We start from the raw sequence: 22,047 nt of genomic DNA, 5'->3' as shown, positions 1-22,047 counted from the left end.
GCGAGGGCAGTTCCCAGAGGGAGGAGGGCTTCCGGCCCTCGTGCCGGCAAGGGACGACCATGCGAGCGTCGTCCCAGAGGGAGGGCTTCGGGCCCTTGTGCCAGCAAGGGACGACCGTGCGAGCGCCGTCCCAGAGGGAGGAGGAGGGCTTTGGGCCCTCTTGCCACTACGGTCACCGCACCACCTCTGCCTCCCCTCCACCAAAGAGGAAGAAGATGAGCCCGGTACCGGCCCGGTTTGCAACGGTACCGTGCTTGTACCGGTGCGAACTGGTCGAAGAAGATGAGCCCGGTACCGGGCTTGTACCAGTGCAAACCGGACCAATTTGCACAAGTACAAAAGTGGAACTATTTTTTAAGGCTGTACTGGACCGGTTAGGGGCGGTTCAGCAGACCTTGGATGAACCTTTAGCTAAAATTTTTCCGTGACTATTTGATTTGTGTTTTATGATTCCAAGTCATTTGATTTCTAGTAGAACTTAAATTCTTTGACCACGGTAGAGGTTTAATTGATGAATTGTTTATCATTTTATCTATTATATGTCTTCTTAGAGTGATTATCGAGGGTTATAGAGCACATTTTTAAAATTGGACTTGCTGTTGCTTTTAAGATACCAAGTGATTATTGAAGCAACACCAAGAAGGCAAGAATATTGTAATTGTGTTTGGTTGCATGCATCTTTGAAGGTATATTATTATGTAGAGTAGGCTTTGTTCAAACTTCAAAGTTTTGCAAATGGACTTTACTAAGATTTATAGTTCACAATGTACTTCTATTTATGTTCTACTCGATCGCAAGGTTTGTCTAAGAATGATAAATATTGGTGTGACTTTGTGCCCATATTTGATCAATTATCATAGTCATACTTTCAGATTCAGGTGAGTTCAAGTCTTGGTTCTTCACAGATTATGATCTCTAAGGGTTCATTTGTTGCTAAGTTTTTGCACTTACAGCACTTCTCTATTGTCAAATCCACCCTTTGCATGAGATCAATGAGCATGAAATGACAATTAATCATATGAAAATTTTGCAAGGAATATGTGGTAATGGCAGCAAAAAACTTTCTGCAGTAAACTATTATGTCCAAGTAAAATTCTATTTTTTTTTTGTGAAATAGTTGTATATAGCAAAGTTCAGATCACGGAATGCTATACCTCCCCTGTTTCAAAACAGGGGCTTTGCCCTCATTTTTTTGTGGCCGGAGGAGGGGGACCTCGAAAGCCCTCTCCCCCCTCCCTCTCCCTCATTTCCGCTCTCTCCCTTCCTCCCTCTCTCTTTTTCTCTCTTTCCTTCTCCCTCTCCACCTCCCTCACCAACTCTAGCTATATTGGTATGGGCCTAGAATAGAACGACACGGTACCATACCATACCATACCGCCGAGCAATCAATACGGGTCCTAGTACCAGCATAGCATACCTTGGTTCAGATATTCAAAGAGTTAAATTTTCCAACTAATGTAAGTTTAGGTTGAGAGGATACTGCCTTGAACTTTGCAATACAGGCTCCACTAGATTAAATAGACCCAACATCAGCATGACAAACTGTCTGAATATTTTTATTTCTTGATCATAGCCAAATTATGTATAATTTATTCAAAAACTTACCAGGTGCAAGGGATCTGTCAGTGGTCTACAATCAAATACATGCATATCTGCAAAAAGGAGAGTAAAACACAAATGAAAATTTACTACCAGCATAACAAGGATGAAGTTTAATAATATAAAATATAATAGATATCTAAATCTAGTAGCATCATACTCCACTTTGGTGCAAAACTTAGTCAACAAATGAAAACAGAAGAATTTTTATCTTCACCTTTGTGAAACACTAATAAGCAAAAATTACTTATAATTTTAGTTCAACATCATAAAATGTTTTTAGATCAACCAACAGCAATAAGAATGTCTTTCAAAATTTTCTTCTAAATCATAAAAAAGATTGTTCAAATGGAAAGCCATTATTTCAGAATCATCAAATGATCACCTTTTATAGATGTTCTTACAGATGGATAACCATGTAGTCCTAGTAAAGCAGTAAATACCTTTCCTATTGGACGACAATATATAATCTAACAATTCCTAAATTCACAAAGAGGCTAGATAAAGAACGACACTGATGCAATGAGGGTGTAAAATGGATTATAAGAGTGAGATTAGTGAAAAATAGCCAATTAGGTTATTAGTGAAAAGGCTAAAGAGATAAGTAGACTACCTATGAAGCAAAGGAAAGCCTTTAGTTTAGAAAATGCGACAAAAATTAAGCGTATAAACTATAAAGTATAAACTATAAAACATTGCCAAGGTGTTGAGCAACAAGAATGATGCACAAATGAATATTAGATTGCTATATCAAGTCAAAGAACCCCAAAAATAGATCAGACACAAAAAGTTGCTAGGATGGCAAAGCCTAGAACAAACCAAGAATATTAACCACACAAGATGTTAGAAGGGGTCCATACAATTCCTATGGTTAGAACAAGCAAAATCAATGGCAATAAAAAAAATAGAACACAATAAAATATGAAAATGAACTAAAGTTCCTATCATAATCTACAAAGATAGAGCTCACGAAGGGGACTGAATGAACAAGCAAAGGACACTATCGACTTAAAAAATGATTTACGACCCCAAAATGTGATATAACGAAGATTTGGTGGCCTATAAATGAGCATTAAATTTTGATCTTTCTATTTAAACCAGGGGAAAAGTAGATTGAATCTACACTCAGAGGTCCACATGGATTGAAAAAATTCAAGCAGCACCTAAAAAAAATGAAAAGATGTATGATAATCTTAAGGCGCCATGGAGCAAAAATTAAAGCTCCAAAATGGTCTAAAATGAATTACGCAACAGATCATGGAGAAGACATTAGGGCAATGGGTGAAGCAAGAGATCAATGGACAAGTAGAATTGTTAGTTCCAAGTTCCTCATGCTGGTTTAAATTTCGAGAATTGTTAGTTCCAAGTTCCAAGTAGAATTATGCCCTAGTGTTCTAGTTTAAATTTGGAGACTTTTCCTCATGCTAGCAGTGATGCTCATTCTCAATAATAACCATGAGCAGGAGGCTGAAAACAGAAGGTAACCCATGAAGCTTCAAAATGATGCGTTAATAGGCAAACTGTAAACCACTCTCCCAAAGTATACCTTTGAAGATTTCAAAGGTCTCTTTAGGGTGAACCGGTGAACCCAGTCTTTGCTACCATGCTCTTTTAGGAAGAATTGCTTAAGAAGTAACTTATCTCTAGAGCACAGATGCAAACATAATGAAACAAAGGACCTCAACACTAAGTGAAAAGTAACATGAATTCACATGCATAAATACCATGTATTGAACATGATAGATAACAAATTCACAAGCACTAATAAAGATGAATGAATACATCCATTCATATATATCTCCATTCATACATATGTATATGAAACCCATGTACACGTATATAATTTATTTAAATGTACTGTATTTAGCAGATTAATCATGTAATGATTGAAATGTATATAAAAAGTATATAGGCAATTACATGCCTCCAAAATTTATTTTCTTAACAGTGTGAATATGGGTGCCATGATGAATTTCATAATACTAACCAAAATATAGAAACACATCCTGCTAGTAGTCATGAGGATCCAAAATTCTTCAATCAAATATATCAGCAAAGGACAGTGAAGGGAATGCTTGAAATCCTGCGTAGACTCCCTTGTGGGAAAGAATCTTGCTATCCTTGTAGCGCAAGGATTTATGCCTAAAGAGGATGATATCAATGATTTGCTCATCCTGCATAGACTCCCTTGCAAGGTGCGCCAAACTGGTACTGGGGCCCATGCTAGTCAGCTACCGATTCGGTATGGGTTCAAGACTTTTAAAGAGGTGGGGGAACCGAATGGGTTCAAACCGGTGTGAACCAAGTGGTTCTCACCAGTTCCGCTCCGAACTGCCCCGATTCCCAATTGGTTCAGTTCAATATGGGGTGAACCAGACGGTTTAGCTCGGATAGGCATACCTTGCTCCCTTATGTGAAAAATCTTGCTATCCTTGTAGTGCAAGAATTTATGCCTAAAGAGGATGATATCAATTTTAAGCAAAAAAAAAAAAAAAAGAGGATGATATCAATGACTTGTACATCCTGCGTAGACTTCCTTGTGGAAAAGAATCTTGCTATCCTTGGGATGTAGGAATTTATGCCTAACGAGAATGATATCAATGATTTGACCTAATATTTTAGTAATTCATTGTCAAAAACTTTAATAATTATGTCATTATGAACAGTCTCAACATGTGCCAAGAAAATATATATTTTCATGTTCTAGTAAGCTTGACGATTTGAGAAAGTTCTAACATAAGAGACAAAAAACAGAGAGACAATGCAGTTAACTTCTTAAGTGGGGTTTTCAACAAAATCTTTTAATATTATGCATCTCTACAAGATTCATAACAAATGAAGATGTAGTTGAGACGGTGAGGGTGAAAGGAAAATATTGTTGTGACCCAAAACCAAATGTCATATTAGCTTGAATGGCATATTGCATCATATCCATCATGCATACACTAGACTAGTGAAAAAATAGCCCCACTTACCAGCCCAACTTGATTTTAGGCCTGCTTGAACCTAGGTTTTCAGCCCAATAGCTGAGCTAGGCCTTAATTTTTAGGCCTACATTGAAATGGGACCATGTTAGGGTTCATCATTTTTTAGCCAAGTCAGACCCAATCAAGTACATTACATTTTTTCATATACTTAATTATATAATAACTTATATTTTTTTATACAAGTTATATTGTATATTTTATTTTAAAATTTTGAAATAAAAATAGAAAAGAGGGAAAAGGATTAGAAATTAAGAAAAACTTTAAACGTAAGTTCCCATCCCTATCCTCTACTCTACCTGCCAACCCCCACACCCCAACTCTCAAACTGCATTCATCCCCGAGTACCATCTCCTCCCTCTGCCTCCATCCTCCCCCACATACCTATGCAACCTCCCTCCACTTGCAACTGCTACCGACCAAGGCTCGCCACAAGAACCTCCTATTCTCCATCTTGCCCACCTCCTTATCATCCTCCCTACCTACCTCTCTCCCCGCTCCAAGTAGCCACCTCCTCTCTCTCCACCCCCAGTCAGCCATCACCACCTCGTTTTCTCTACCCCCCCCCCCCCCGGTTGGTTGTCACTATCTTCTCTCTCCCCCTGCTCAAGTGTGGTCACTCCTCATGTCCATGTACCTCATGAGAACCACGCCATTAATGTCATCTTGGAAGGTCAATAATGTGTGGTTTTGCACACCAGCATGTTGATAAACACCATTTTGTCATGGATGAACTGGCTGACCACCGCCACATTCCAGATCCACTCAAGCTACTCCATCAGCTACGGAAACCCAAGGGTGGCCACTTGAGCATGGGGCTTTGTACTAGCTGCCACACTTTCTCATTAGTTACCAATACTAAGAGCCACCAGTCTTCAGTGATATCATCAACGTGGCCCAACTTGATATATAAAGACATGTCCACATGCCAATTTAAGATCCATTGTAGGTGTCGAAGTCATCCATTTCTTACCAATGATAAGGAAAAAGAAAGTAAGTTTTCCTTCCCATTATAGACTAGAACAAAACACAAAATTTGAAAAATGAGATGAATGATTTCACCCATTTCATTCACTAGCGAAATGAGTCATGGAGACCCTCCACCACTATTTTGCTCCAAAAAGAATGAACAAAAGGGGGGAAAAGGAGCTATACCTGCTAGACAGAGGCTAATGGTGCTATTGCTAGAGCCAAGTGACCTTGCTAGGTCATGCCAGAGAGGATAGGGAAGAGAAAGAGAGGAGTTTTAATGGGCTAAGGGTTGAGTGCAAGGTTCCCTAAACCAGAGTCAAGTATCATATTGGTCAGGAACCGGGTTGGTATGGTAGCATACATACTATATGGACACACGATATGTAGAAGCATATTGGGTATGGTACCAGTTCAGGGTTTTAAACCCTTTTTTTGTTTTCTTAATTTTTAGCTTTTCAAGATGTTTTAAGGTCTGAAAACTTCAAATTAGAGTTTTATTTATTATATGTTTTAAAATTGTTATTCCATAGTGATTCCAACATATCATACACTATGTGCTTTGTGCAAATTTATAAATTAAAATAGATAATTTAATAAACTATAGCTTGAAAAGACTTAAAGACAACAAATAACTATAAATTACATCATACATACATCTAGTCCCTTGTGAAGACATTGGGATCTTGTTCATAATCTAATTCTGACACAATTTAAAATATAAATCACTTAAAAAATTAATAATGTATATTTTAATGCAAAAATAGTCTAGTTACTCTAGAAGATATGTCCAAATTATCCCTACATAATACTAACCATTCATCATTTTTCTAATTTATAAATACTTTTATTAATTTTATGATAAAATATATTTAGTTAAAAACTCAAAAATATTTTTAGTTCGGACTAATGTAGCACCTACCAAGGGTATGATCATGGTATGCCAAACCGGCCCGTACCGGCCGGTTCTGCACGTACCGTACCGGTACCGGGGCCAACCGGTACGGTTGAGCCGTGAAAAACGGTTCCGGCCTCTATGGGGCTAGAACCAACCGATTTCCGCTGCGTACCGGTCCGGTTCGCACCAGTTCGCACGGGGAAGCGCGCTCGCACGCACGGGAAAGAAGAGGAAAGAAGAGGAAGAAGAAGAGAAAGAAGAAGAGAAAGAGGAGAAGAAGAAGAAGACGTACCGGTATCGGGCCTCATGCAGAAAAATGCCCTTCCTTGCTCATGGGAGAAAGGAGAAAGAGAGGAGAAGAGAGGAGGAGAGAGGAGAAGAAAGGAGAAGGAGAAGATTCGGGAAGAAGGAAGAAAAGAAGGACAAGAAAAAGAGAAGAAGAAAAAAAAAGGAATGCGGCCGCGAGCGTCCCGCACGGGGAAACGCGTCTCGTGCACGCAGCTTCACCCGTGGAAGCGCGGGAAAATGGGTAAAAACACAGCTCGCGCGCGCTGGAAACCGCGCGGGTACGCTCCCGCGGTGGACCGGGTCGGTACCGGTTCGGTACGGCCCGAACCGGTACCCACTCCAGGTCGCCACCGGTATGCCGGCCGGTACCAGTTCGGCGTACCCTGGATATGATATAGACCTTTTGCAGCCCTTAACTATGCTTTAATGGCCAATGATTTTTGAAATTTGTTTAAACTTGGATTTAGGTTCAGTTAGCTATACATGGCCAAATTTGAACAAATTATTGCCAAAAAAAACAGCAGGTAGCACACGCTCCAAACATGCTACAATCTTTTTAGAATTATGAATATTATTTCTTTAATTATTTTACCCAAAAAATTATTTTTACTATAAAAAATTAAATAACCAACCAAAAATCACAAAATTGGCATTAATATGTAGACCATACTTGGATCTACAACATATTATGAAATCATACCAAAATACAAAATTTGGCATGATTTCTTCTTATTTTTTCAATTTTTGGCCTATTTAGATATTGAAAAAAAAAGAAAGGAGAAAAGGTTCCACCTTGCTAAGACAAAGATCCGAACTGCTATCGGCTACAAAAGCCCTCTCCCTCAAAATTCTCCTTACTTTCAAGCTATCCCACACCCTTATTGGGTTCAAACTAGAGAAGAAAGGGCCTTTCCGACCAAAGTTTATTGTCTCGGTATCGGACCCATATCGGTACCATGCTGGTACAATATTGGTACACCTGTATGAAAGTCGATTCAATATACCGAGACTCGATATGTCCCTCGTACCGAGTCTCAGTTTGGTGTCCGTACAGCATAGTATGCCCGGTACGGAATGGTACGCACCGGTACAACGAAATTTGTTCCCAACCCTTTCTCCTCTCTTTTACCCACTCTAGCACAAAATAGGCAGGTGCCTATCAAAATCGAGCAGATCCAAGCAATTCCACTCGATGCAAACTGGGTCTAGACATTTCCCCAACCGAAAGGCGAAACAATACTAGTTCCGCCTTGGTTTAGTTTGGTACACCCCAAACCAGGTTATTCAGGATGGTTCCAAAAACCTTAGTTAAGTGTGATGACTATAGCAAGAGAGAATGGTCACGACAACATGCCCCCATATAGACACATGGTATAGGTGCTAAGTTAGCATAGCAACCATATATGCATCTGTATCGGAGCATACCAAGCCCCAGTAACATATCAAGGCAGTAAAATAACTTCCCATATGGCTCGACATATTGGGTACTTGGAACCTTGAATGAAACATCTCTCAGCAATATTAGATGTTTAAGGTAACCTAATATAAAAGAAAAACTGAAAACACCAATACGGTCATCCTCATGTGTGCCAATTTATACTGATGTTCTAGTATCGTGCCTGCACACCTACAGATAGAGAGTATAATACCTTTTAACTTCAAGTTACCCTAACCAAAGCTGTAATTTAAATCCCTGACTCGATGATCTAAAACCCATTCAAGTTGAACAGGTCAACTTGATTGATTCATCACCTGTTAAAAAATTGAACCATTCCAGATAGTTCAATGAGACCAAAAGAAATTAAAAAAATACAAACTAAACCTGGATCCCATGTGATTTCCTACTAAAATCTAACAAAACATCCAAACTTCTTGGTGATGCCCCCTCCAAGTAAATTCTCTTAATGCCCTCTCACATACCAAAGATATATCCTGTGCCAAAACCTTTGATACTGAAGTGAGTCCAATTACTGTATTACATCATTCTTCTCCATCTTCTTCTTCTTCTTCCTCTTTTTCTTCTTCTTCTTCCTCTTTTTCTTCTTCTTCTTCCCCTTTTTCTTCTTCTTCTTGCTTCAAAGAGGGAAAGGGAACTACCAAATAGGTTGAACTTTGAGGTTCTCAGTCCTAAATCTAGATGAGAATGAGAGGTTTTGAGGGTAGGCTTTGGTCAAACCATCAAACCATGATTGATCTATGGTCAAACTAGTAAACCATGATCTAGCTGCCAGAATGGGTTTAGGTTGGTCAATGATTTCAGAACACTTCCCTAATCTAGCAAAAGACACGCCTGAGCCCTTATTAGGATTTAAAATAATTTTAAACCTGAAAACTAACACAACTTACATTCCCATCAGCAACTTTGAACAAAGTATTTAGGTCCAAAATTTCTTAATCACTCAAACCAATAAAAAGGAGAAATTGTGGGACTCAGACCTATTTACTTTTTTGAAACATAAATGGACATGTAGACCAGTTGTTCCCCTGGAAAGATGGGCGATATTGCGTTTGACCTAAACTTACACTGCTTAATTGTTAAGATTGGCATTAACTTGAAGTCCATTAGTTTGAGTTTCATAAAAAGTAAACTTAACAAAGTTGAAGTGTTCTCTCTTAAAATATTCTTCCTAGCTAATGTTTCCCAAGATATGTCTCATCATCCCTTGATTGTGAAACATTCTCCCTTTAACCTTTTTTATAATTTTTCTTTGGAATTCCTAAAGCAGTAGTGGAATTAGTTAGATAGACTCCCACTTTCCCATTAAAACTCCTAGTTTGGCCTACTTCTAAATGCTGCTCTCTAATCAAACTCCCCTTTCCCACTAAAAATTTCCTACTCATTGCCAACTCAAGGATCAATCAATCCAAACCCTTAAAGTCTCCAATTAACCATCGAATCTCTTCCAAAATTAACTCCTTACCCACTGTTTGACTATCTGAATTTCTCTCCTCATTGTCCATGCACGCACCTCTTTTCCTCCTAAGAGCCTCCAACACATGTACTGACTCATATTCTTTATAAAAGGTTCCTTATCTTCTTTCCCTCCTAGGGAGTGCATTATCTAAGAAAAAGGGAGTGTGCTTGTAATTTTTGGATCTCAAGCATTCTTGCAATTCCAACTGTATCGAAGATATTGCTTCTACTTCACACCCTCTTATTGTTTGAATCAAGGAATGTTGTACCAGTCGGTACAGGTGTGCACCAACCATACCGATACCGAACCAGTACTTGGTAAAAGAGAAGTACCAAGTGTTGGTATGCCCAACCAGTCCCTGTACCAGATATACCAATGCAATAATAAATTGGTACCAGTACAGGCCCGATATCGAAACGACGTACCTTGGTTTCAATGGTAAAAATTCTTTTTAATAGATCCAAAAGAAAAAGTTAATTGATTCCTTCTCCATGCATGAATTAATACACAATAATAATAATTTAAATAATTTACTAAATAATAACAAAACATATTTAACTACTATTGGAAATTTTTAAAAAAAGAAAACATGAACATTTAAAAATAATGTAATCTAGATAAATAATAACTTCAAAAAAAATAAGTTTATACAATGTTAAGAATTTTTAGAATAATTTATATTAATTCAATTGTTGTTTCTATTAATATATTTTGGGACACATGCCAATATATGCCCATGCATAGAGGAAAATCACTTGCAAGCATGGTACGTCACACCAGTGCATAACGGGTGTACTATACTATATTGATATTGAATTAGTACACAGTACAGGAGGAGGGGGTACCAAGTATCAATAGCCGAATTGACTCCCATACCACATTTACCGACCAACAGTATGTCAATATGAGGTCTGGAACCTTTCTTGCAAGCAACATCCGTCGAACCAGTATTACGATCCATGCCGGTCGGCTACTAGTTCGGTACAGGGTGAATCAAGCAATTCATCTTGGTTCAATAGATCATAATTCAAGCTTTTTAAAGAGGTGAGGAGCCCAAACTGGTTCAAATCGGTGCAAACCGAGTGGTTCGAACTAGTGCAAACTGAGCGGTTTGCATCGGTTCTGCTCCGAATCGCCTAGTTCAGAGTGATTCAAGACTGTTCGGAGGAGATTTCAAAATTTAGAGCCAGACCAATCCGATTCCTCACCGGTTCGGTATGGGATGAACTAGGCGGTTCGGCCTGGTTCGGCATACATTGCTTGCATGTATGATAAATTGAAAATTTTCCTTTCGTGTTTTGCCGAACAATTCAAAATATGTCTACAATTATATTCGACTATAGGGCATCATGTTTTAGTGTGACCTCCACATTTTTGGCCACTCCTTGAATAAAACCCTGGTTCCACCATTCTTGCAGAGTATTTATAGAGAAAGTTTGAAAAGTGAAACACTTTTAAATGTTTTCTTTTGTTTATACTCAAGAATATGGTTCCATGATCTTGTTTCCTGTTTATGCAACACCAGCTTTCAATGTTATCAAAGTACTTTCTTGAATCAGCAGGAGTTTTGTTAATTATTAGTTCACAGCACACATGCTGCATCTCAACTTGTAAACATTGATATGCAAATTATAACTTGATCAGATAGTTTAATTACATTGTTCAATCTACTATCTGAATATAGTGGACACGGTGAGTCAGTGACCTGATATTACAGATGAAAATGGTGGTTTATGCAACAGGCAGTACATGCTACTTCTATTCTTATTAAAACTATGGCTTTGAACACCGAAGACAGTGGCAGTGAGCAAAACTGTATTACAAACAATGTGTGTGAAATTTCACAACATGGTTGCATGAAGGAAGCAGGAGGCAAACAAGGGTCATAAATCAAATAACTAAGAAAAAAATCTCTGTTAAACGATTAATTGATAAAACCGCAACCAAAATTGTGAAGTTTACCTTCTTCTTCAAGTAAATTTGCCTCATCTGCATCATAAAACTCCTTACGTATGGTCCGAGAAGCAATCTTCTCGTAGGTGTCCTCTTCTGCCAGAAAACAAACACAATGCAAATGCTGTCAGATAAAACAGCCAGAACACAAATCTCCACCTCACTTGGTACGTATACTGATGGAAGTCTTTATTTCCATAAAAATGATAAACAGAAAGTTTTAACACAACACAGGACCAAGGTTTGATTAACCCAATATGAGTTTGTTCCACGGCCATGAGGAAGCAAAGAACGAAAAAAATGGAACTATGTAACAAAAGATGGTTGTGGTTATGGTTATAGTTACAACAGAAGTGTGACGAAGAAATATATCAAAGGAGGTACGCTATTTGTGAAAACTGATGAAAAAGTAAGTGAGAACTGATTGAGATACTGGCAGAGAGTGTGCAACAAGGATCTGAGGAGGACACACTAAGGAGAAATATTGGAGCATCTTTCAAGTGATATTAAAAAGGGAGGGAAGGCCTAAGCTTGCATGACTGCTGAAGAGGGATCCATAAACCTGACCTCAAATTATGGGGACAGGCAAGAATTATGGTTGTGGAAAATCAGTAATTTCATGGAAAAAGATATCTCCATTTCTGTTTTCACTTTTCAGGCTGGTCAGCTTTCTTGATCACGAATTGCCTTTCCAAATCTTTTCAGTTTCCTTTTTCATTCTTTCAAATACTGGATAATGAAAACTAATGTGACATTCTCAGTTAAACTAAGCATCATGTTTTCCCAGTAATACTACTCAATTACTTTTGCCTGGATAAGATTTATTTTTTTCTTTTCCTTTCGTTCATTGTAAAAAAATGCAAAGACTTCCCTTATCAATAGTGAGAATCCTGTTTCAATCTCATGAAGCAGGATTGGAAGCTTAACCTTAAAGATGCAGGTGTTCACCTAGTATCATGGCCCCAAGAAACATGTTTGCAAGTGGTAAAGTCTAAAAGAGAAGCAATTGGCTCCTTTTTTTATTTCCCAAGCTTTTTCTTGAAAAATGAACACAGCATAAACCTCTTGCTGCTGTCCTATTTCAAAGGAACTTAAATGATTTTGGTCAAACATTAGCATTTATGTAAATTCTGATAATTTATTCAGGCTTTGTGAATTAGGGATGAAAGAAGATCAAATTGGATACTGTACCTCATGATTTTTTTTTCTAAATAGTTAGAAAGAATTTGATATGCAGATTCTTAAAGGATCATGCAGAAATGGGACAAATTTGTGAAGGACATGAAATAAGGCATGAAGTGGATGAAGGAGTGACATTTAGCTGTTTGAATTTTCGATTCATAGGCGCAACAAAGAATACTGAAATTTTCTTGTGGCTGCCATTTTTTGATCTTTTTCTCTATTCCTCACCCTAATATGGATGTGCATTAAGTCAAGTTATTGTACAAGCCTTTAAATAGGACAGAAGTGCCCCTTTGTCAAAATAATAATAATAGTAATAATAATGTCGCATTTGATTGCATAGTACTATAGTAGACTAGTAGTTCTATGTTTTCTTACTATTTGGCAGCTTAATTAATTCCAATTGGGATTTCAACCAAGCTAGATCCCATAATGGCTCAAAGAAGCTAATCAAGCAAGGGTTCTAAGTTCTAACCTCTAGGCATGCTTCCAATTATTCTTAAGATTCTGGACTAAGGGACATGGGAATAACCCAAGAAAAAAAAAACTTGCCCCATAAACATTAGAAATACCTGTTGTAATTTCCGGACAACTTCCAACAGTGAGAAGCCTCATGATGGCAGCCATTCTCCCACAACCAGTCTTGCATACCATTGGGACAAGCAACCTGGATAAGAGACCAACAAATTACATAACATTCCAGGCAGAGCAATTTAATATGTATCCCTAAGATGAAATACCCCGCAATATCTGCTACAAAATTATTAATGTACAACTACATGTTCAGGCAGAAAGAATTATTGTTGTGCATAAATCCCTGTACATCAGTTGCCATTAACAAAAAATTATACTTTAGGTAAATGAGAAGGCTCATGTATCAGCTTTATTTTGTTATTTGTACTAAGTCTGAAAAGTAACTTATACTTTTAAGTCAAACTAATAGATCTTGACATCCTGAAAAGATTTTGATGGTAGGATTTTTAAGTATAAAATATTGTGTTGTACTAAACCTGTATAATCCAATAATAGAACATTAGCTGAACGATGCATGTAGGCATATTATCTTGACTCTTCAACATTTAAATGAATGATTAATTTTAAAAAATCATAAAAATTTCGGTAGCATAAAAATTGTCAGACTCCATAATCACTGCATGAGATCTGTCTTTTAGTTGTTTTGACAATTTAAGAAAGTAAAAGAACCTTTACTACCCCTTTCATCTTCTTTTAATTCTAAGTATTCCTTATTTTTTTCTGAATTTAGTAGATTTTTTAGTTGTGGTGCGCAAGGCTCTAAATCACAGTCCCAAACCCAGTAGCAACTAGGGACCAGGTTGGGATAGGTTGGTGTTCCGATAATTCACTGGAACATCAAATTTTCCTTCTGTTGTTTCTTGTTTTTAATGATCGTTTAGAGGGGGGTTTGGATTTTTTTCATAATTTAGGATTAGGTAAGTTTTCTGTTGTTTTCATTGATTGGATTTATGGTGACTAGCACCAATTTGCTGTTGGGTTTATGCTGCCTGTGATCTAAGATCTCTCTGCCCCCCCCCCCCCCCCTCTTCCTCTATTTCTCCCTTCTCCTGTTATATTGTCTCTTTTATTGAGACGATATACTGGTAGAAGGCCCCTCCTCAATTCTTCGGCACAGGGTTTTTTCTAAATGTGTATATATATAAGCAAATAAGGAAAAGAAAAAGGCTTTTTTCACCATCCCAATCAGTACTGATGGAACACACACATGTGTTAGTGGAAAATCCAACAGCCACTATAAAAAGCCAAAATTTAGATTGAGCGATGTACATAAATTTGAATATCCCACTCTTTTTTCTTTCTCCTTTTTTCCTTCTCTTTCTGCATCAGCATCCCTTTAAAATTTCTTGGGGCAGGTTGTGTTAGATTTGAATGTATGTCATTTAGAGATGCACATTCCAATGAATAAAGATTGGATCAAGACCTTTTCCTGTGTTTGGAATTAAAAGATAGAAAACAGTATCTTCTTTTGAGAGGAAAGTCAAAAGACAATATCAAAACATTCACCAAGGGAAGCAATCAACACAGTTGAGTGAAGAATGACATATGCGACTCCAATTAAATATGCTCCAATTTAGTGACATGAAAGTGACAAAAAGGATCAGTTGGAAGTCCAGTTAGCTGGTTCTAGTAATAAAGTCATACTATGAGTACTGATATGTGGCCTTCATAAGTTGCAAGAAGACCATGTGGGTGATTATTGTAAGACAAATCTTTGTGAAGGCCATTTATTAACATATTTAGCCACTTGGTTGCGGAACAGCATGAAACTGCATGTCAGCAGTAACATCATACTGCAGAATGCCGCTGAATAAGTGTGGAATGATGCCCACAAAATGATTTTTCTTTTAATTAGAATGCTACATGTGATTGTTATTGATTGAAGATATTTGATGCTGCATCAAGTTTATATTGCGTTCGGCAAGTAAAAGAGTGCAAACACAGGTATGTGGGAGTAAATAAACAAATTTTAGCTTTCATGACATGATTTTTTAATGAACAAGACAAAGAAAAAGGCTTCAAGTTGAATTTTGATTCAAAAGAATTCTTTAGCTTGTTGTGGTTTATATTTATTTAATTAAACTAGCTTATGAGTAGTAAGGTTTGCAATTCTCGTCTTAACCCACAAACCTGCAGAAACCCCCTCTTGGAAGAACAGGTCCGATTCACAGTTACTCTCATCTGACAAATTCAGGTCAACTCAAGCCCCACCCTTCATGGACAGGTTGGCTCATCAGTAGAGTTTCCAGATCTAGTCAAGTAGAGAGAGAAAGAGAGAGAGAGATGCCAAAGACAGAAGTGGATGCGGATGTGGGTACAAGGAAGCGGGACTCTCAAACAAATACAGAACAATGAAATGCCTCGGAAGTAGGTACTGTACAGGGATGAGTTTCCGAAGGGTGATCACCACCCTAAGCAGAAATTTCCAGCTACTGAGAGAGAAAGAGAGCATCAGTCGTGCAGCATGTTGTCACTGCATTTGCAGCTTCCTCCTCCCTCCTCCTCTGCATCCCCCTCCCCCCCCCTCTTCGATGAAGTCAACAAAATCCCATCAAAGACTCCAAATCTCTCCAACATATCAAATAGAGTAACAATTAGGTACAACATAATCTAAACAAGCAAAACATACATCATTTTCCAGATCGTATAAAACATTTTAAAAAAACAAAAACCTTCAAAGATCCATAAATTTCATAGACAGTACGTTCATATTTCGGGCCACAGATTTCTGTTTCTTGGTTTCCATGCTTCCTTACCAACTACATTATGGCCTAGGCTATCTCTCCTTCCAAATTCTCGAATTCTCCTTTCAAGATTCAAAAATACAACCAATTATCCAACCTTTCTCTCTCCCCCCATCTCCATCGGATTATTCTTATATCAAACGGCAACGACCAATCAAGATCTTGTTTTGTGCAACTCATCCATAATCGAAATCAAGAACCGAAAGCTCCCCTGGAAATTTAATACCAGAAATTGAACAGACCGCAAGAAAGGGACGTACCTTTCGCCTTCGATTAGGGTTTTTTCGATTATTTGCCCTCCGCTCCACTTTCCTTTATTTTTCCTCCTTCCACGTTCGACGGAAAGCGAGCAAGCACCCGGCTTTCTGAACCGCCGGTCCGTTCTTTCTTTGTTCGTCGCTCGCTCTCCACCTCGCGCGCCGCCCCGCTCGCTTTCTCGCTCGCGAGCTCGTGGGGGCGCCTCGCGGGGACGCTTTGGCTTTGGCTTTGGCTTTGGCCGCGTCCGACGAACTCGGTTTGCGCGTCTAAAGAAGGGGGAGAAGGGCGTTCGTTCCCTTCGGTTTCGGCATTAATATATGCTCTTCGTGGTTGGACGAGGACAAATCAGCTTTACCTGACCGTTAAAGTCCTCAGAATGTTTGCATTTTATGCATTAAAATAAGCATTCTTCAAATCTTCGTAGATCACACCTAGATGGAACCGGTTATTGAAATATTATTAGGATTTTATCAATATATATATATATATATAATTATGATCCAAATCAAGTGGCTCCTGCCCTCATTTTTATTTGGTAAAGGTTGCATGGCTGGAGAAATTGATTCTTTACAAGGATATTCAACAGTCATTGGCCGATGTTGGATACGTTAAAGTAGTGGTGCATATTTTCTACATTTGATGCGTCCATTTTTAATACGTTTTATATACTTATTTTGGATTTTTATTATATGATTCTTTAATTAAAATCTTACTTTGTATGAGAAATACATAATAATCGTACCTCCTAAAAGTGGAAATATATTTAATAAGGAGCGTAGATAATAGAATCAAAATCTAATCAAATAAAGAATACATAGCATTGGTTTATTTTGTATGAGAATTAGCCCATAAGGGCCCATCTCGGATTCAAGTCGGCAGCACCCATCAACTTTAATTTAAAAATTGAAAAAAAAGGACCAGAATAGAGGTACCGTTTTCCTCTGCCCTATATGCCGACCGTTGTGAGGATAAGGCCGCAGAATCATGGCCGGTGATGACTCCATGGGCCGTTCAAACTGTCATCGGTCGTTGGGTCGCGCACAACCGCCGCCATGATCGTAGGTGGGTGCAACGACTGAAGCTTATCCCTCATCTGAAATCGCTATAAGATCCCTCCTTCCCCTCCACTTGATCCACCATCAAGCTCTCTCCTTTTTTCTTCTTCACCTCTGGCGCCCGATGTGCCGCCACAACCGAGCTCCGCCACCTCCCAATCTCCTTCTTTCTCTTTGAATTTCTGGTTGCCCTACTTCCTCTATTTCGAGACCTGCCTCTCTTCGTCGGAAGCTGCTATCGCCGCCACCGCAAGATCCACTGCCACTGCAGCTGCCGCTAAGCTCCCTTTCTCCTCATCCATTTTCTTCTTTAATTGAGCCTATTCCCTTGTTTTCGAGCCAAGCTAAGAGTGTTTCCTTAGCTTCTCCCTTTTTGCTAGCTGTCGCAGCTGCTGCCGTTGGCTGGCCAATGACCCTTCGCCGCTATAGCCCGGCTACAATCACCTCCCCCGCCCTCTTCTCCTCACTTCCCTCTCCTCTTCCCTCTCTTCCTTCCTGTTTTCTTATTCTCTTATTATTTCTTATTTCCTTCCTATTTTATTCTTAATTATTAATTCAAAAAAAATGGATTTGCTTTCCTAGCAGCTATTTCCTCTTTGGCCTATAGATTAGATGCTGGAATGGCTCGTGCCATAGATAGACCAAACCTAGACCCCTGATGAACCTAGACTGAGACTCTCTCTTCTTTCTCTTTCTCTCTCTAAGCCTCTTTTTCTCTCTAAACCAGACATAGAGATCTTAGTTCAACGCCCTGACTTCTTTTTTGCTCAAATCCAGGTTGACCTAGGGTAGAGGCCCCCGCATCACCTCGATGTCTGAGCAACATACTAGACCGTACGTACCCCCATTCTTGTCAGGTGCCTCCATAGAATTTGGTTATCCTTGACTCTTTGAGCTACTTAAATCATGTCTGATGACCAATTAAGTTCACCTTGCTCGGATTGACATGAGCAGTCGGATACTGCCACCTGACCAAACTAATTTGGGGGCATGAGATTGTTTTCCCAATAGTGTTTTAAATTTTTACTTTGCTTGGCTACTAAGATAATGATAAAATTAATAATATTTTAATAATATTAAAATATGCAAACCTAATCTGTCTAACTGAAATGAAATTTTGAAGTGAGAAAAGATAAGTAACCCAATGCTTCAAAGTATATTTTTTGAATTTTGATAAAATGATAATTAGTTTATCGAATATGATTGTTATATATGTTTCATACTTATTCAAATAAGTCAGGAATGTTTTTGTTACAATATTTTTTTAAAAAATATTTTACATGTTATGTTATGAAATTTTAAAATATGACTGGGTAAATTAATAAAATTTATTTATATGTATGTATTCTCAGTACGACTATGATCCGGCTCCGCCAATAGAAATTATTCATTAGCCCTATTGACTTGTAATATGAGAAAGTAATTTTGACACTGAACCACTAGTGATTAAAATAGCGGTATTTGGAGACTGAACCACCGGTGGTTAAGAATAGTGGTATTTGGCACTTTGTGTATTCTGACTCATGCCACTAGATTACGTAGCCATAGCCTGATGCTGGGTTCCTATTATCAGTTTATGAAAATAATAGTAAACTTCAAAAGAAATATATGTATTATTCGAAAATTGATTTATTCCCAGTCAATATTTTGCTTCTTAACTAATTATTTATTTGTCATACTTAGACCTCACTTTGGAGTGTTATGTTGCTTACTTGACTAGTGTAGCTCATTATTTCTTCTTTCTTTATTTTTTAGATCCAAATTCATGATTGCTCGGGACTTGGAGGAGTGTGCTAGATCTTCTAAAGATATTCTCAGTGATTGGAGTTCTAGTTAGACTATTTAGACTATTTAGAACTTTTCTATTTAAATAAATGGTTGGCATATGTTGACTTATGTCACCTTAGAATAGTTGATTATAAGAATTATTTATATAAGATCTTGATTAAATTAATTTTTAAGAATTATTATTGCTTTGATATGATCTGTAGTCTTACATGTTTGTATGGTCTGCTATGCAGGTATGTGGTGTCTGTTATGCTTTGGATTTAGGGCATGACATTTTGCCTAAAATTTTATAGGAGAGACGCAATGAAGCATAGGTTTAGCTTAACTTTGTCGCAAAATGAATAACTTGGATTCTATGTGAATGTGATATTATGGAACCAGTTCATTTTATCAGTTTTATTTCAAATCAATTGTTATTTAGGTCAATTGTAAATTATATCATGCAACAAAAATGAATGGTCAAGTTACACAACTTTAGTTTTCCACCTTTTGTTTTGTGTTATGCGGATTATATTACCTTTTAATTTTTACTAATAAAATAACCAAAGGTTATTACTATTTTTATGAAGTATATTCATTCTTTTTTCCTTATAAGCAAAAGCAACAATTATTGATGCAAAACAAAAGGCAAAATGGTATCCAATAGACAAAGGTAAACCTATCTGAGATGAGACACAAAATTAGTCTAGCTCTTATCTCAAAATTCATGTCTTTGGATTGATCTTGGTCAAGCTTGTCATGGTCCTGGGCCTAGTTTAAGTTTCGACGTTAGGGTACTGAGTAGACTTCCCATTTTTTGTGCAATTCCTTAATGCCAAAGAGGTCCATGTCATGGTATTGCTTTTCTTTATTCTATAGGAGGCAATATTTTGTATCTAAAAAAACCTTAAAACTATCATCTTGCATCTATAATCATTGCTGATCCATAACTTGAAGAATCACAATCATAAAATAACATTTGGCTCTAAGCAATCCATATTGCAATTCAATAAATAGTGCTATATAATTTCCTAGAAATATCTATACATGACTAAGGTTTATTGTTTTGTTTGATCTCTAAGGCCCGTAACCCATGGTCCATCCTATTGTAGTCATTTTCTCTTGGGAGGAGAGGTGGAAAGGGAAAGAGAGAAGTTGTTATTAAAGTTCCATATGGAATAACTTGTTGCATCAGGTTCTTCCCAAGGAATAAATTGAGTCCGAGGCACACAAACTATGTCTCGAATATATAGAAAGCTTTGTTCATTAATAAAATTAGTCAATAACTCTTCATCAGAAGTAGCTTCTCAACGCAAGTGATGAGAATAAAATATGGTTGGTCCAGACTACTTTTACTAAAACATGTTAAAGAAATACATGCATGGTTTTGGAATCTAGCTATAACTCACAATTATAATGTTGAACGAAGGAATAAAATGGGCCATTGGGAATGTGGAGGTCAATTTGCTTGAAAATTGTTCTTTAATGAAAGTGATAGAAGATTGAGGACACTATAGTGATTGAGGGAATATAATAGTTTTGAACAGCTAGGATTTGAACAAACTAAGGATTATATTTTATAATGAGATGATAAAAAACATATCACTAGTGCTCATCACTTAGGACAATGAGGATCATGACTAATAAGTGTGGTAATAGCATGTTTGTTTTTCTTAAGATGATAACGACTGTTTTATTTTATTGAGAGAAGTGATTATAATTTTCATCATAGCCTTGGATCCAATTATTTCACTGAAAAATATAGCAACAAGTCACCCATGCTATATTCTATAGATGCTATAGACTTTCAAATAAGGGCAACATTTGATGCCAGACAAATTAAGATTGCAAGCATATATCCTGAAACTATGACAATACCAAGAAAGTTTGGACAACTTTGATTGCAATAAAAAAGATTGCCATGGGAAATTAAATGATAGAAGGTAATGCACTTCATAAAGGACAAACGATTAACTTCGCTGGTAGCTCTAAGAATATCAACAATATTCTGCATAGGTTTGACATACTCTGGTGTTTTTTTTCACAAGCTCAACAACGCATGGAGCAATACAAGGATAGAGTGATTGATTAGAAATTTTCATTGGACGTGTCTATCAAAATCAACGAAGATGACTCAACAATATTGATTTCTAGACCTACAAGCATAGGTATTATTTCTAATTATCAAGTTTAGCAAGGTTTGCTCGTTGAAACAAGCGAGCGACCGATATCATGACTCTTTACATGACATCAGATTCTTCAATAGTGATATGTTTCTTGCATGATAAATTTTATTCCATCAGGTACTAAGATATCTATTCTAGAAAATATATGTTATTGGTGGCTCAATTTGAGAAATCTAGTATAATTTCTTCTGCGCGAGAGGTTGGTTCGTTTTTATTTTTTTTTATTTTTTTATTTTATATGAGTAGTGGATTGTGTTGCCTCTCTGTTGCCCTGGCCTCGGGGAACTCATTAAGATGGTTGCAGCAGATATAAAAGCAATGCGCTTTCCCTGGATTCGCGGCAAGCGTTTTCGATTTTGGAGCCGTGGGTTGGAGGCTACCGGGAGTCTTCGTGATCCTTCATTTGCGTCTTGGGGACACTCTCTACTACACCGTTGAGCAAACACCAAATATATCCAATCAAAACGTACCACGAGTCGAAAAGCCAATCGCTCATCCTAACCGTCTGATCGAACGATCTAACGGCTACAGCACGAAGCACACCAGAACCCGCAGATCTATCAAGGTGGGGCCCAGTTAGCCAATCCATCTCTCGATCCAACGGTCACTGACAACGGTGCAAGCCGCCAAACGAAGATTCTCCTCCCCCCCGTCGAAATCCCAACAACATATGCATGAAACGTTATATGACGGTCAATAAATTTCTATGAGCTCG

The 22,047-nt window shown here is 37.7% G+C and overlaps 1 protein-coding gene across 10 annotated transcripts in view; it reads right to left on the bottom strand.

Moving 5' to 3' along the window:
- LOC103717832 (uncharacterized) overlaps positions 1-16,647 on the bottom strand; it is a 53,875-nt gene extending 37,228 nt beyond the window's left edge. For 4 of the 10 annotated variants that reach the window (XM_088710802.2, XM_088710804.2, XM_088710803.2 and 1 more), the window contains exons 1-4: positions 16,327-16,640; positions 13,361-13,455; positions 11,616-11,702; positions 1,606-1,652 (exon numbers count right to left, since the gene is read on the bottom strand). In XM_088710802.2, the coding sequence (XP_088566928.2) occupies positions 1,606-1,652; positions 11,616-11,702; positions 13,361-13,442 (216 nt within the window). In that variant the 5' untranslated portion in view covers positions 13,443-13,455; positions 16,327-16,640. Of the gene's footprint in view, positions 1-1,605; positions 1,653-11,615; positions 11,703-13,360; positions 13,456-16,326 lie in introns of all 10 variants that reach the window. The other 6 variants (XM_088710798.2, XM_039116265.3, XM_088710799.2 and 3 more) reach the window with 4 other exon arrangements.
- Between the last annotated feature and the right edge of the window lie 5,400 nt (positions 16,648-22,047).

This window comes from Phoenix dactylifera, chromosome 14 (genome assembly GCF_051530095.1).
Source record: "Phoenix dactylifera cultivar Ajwa chromosome 14, Ajwa_hap1_PhDact_Kaust_v1.1, whole genome shotgun sequence".
NCBI lineage: Eukaryota > Viridiplantae > Streptophyta > Magnoliopsida > Arecales > Arecaceae > Phoenix > Phoenix dactylifera.
The sequence above is the reverse complement of the archived record's forward strand: the minus strand, read 5'-3'. Positions and strand labels throughout refer to the sequence as shown.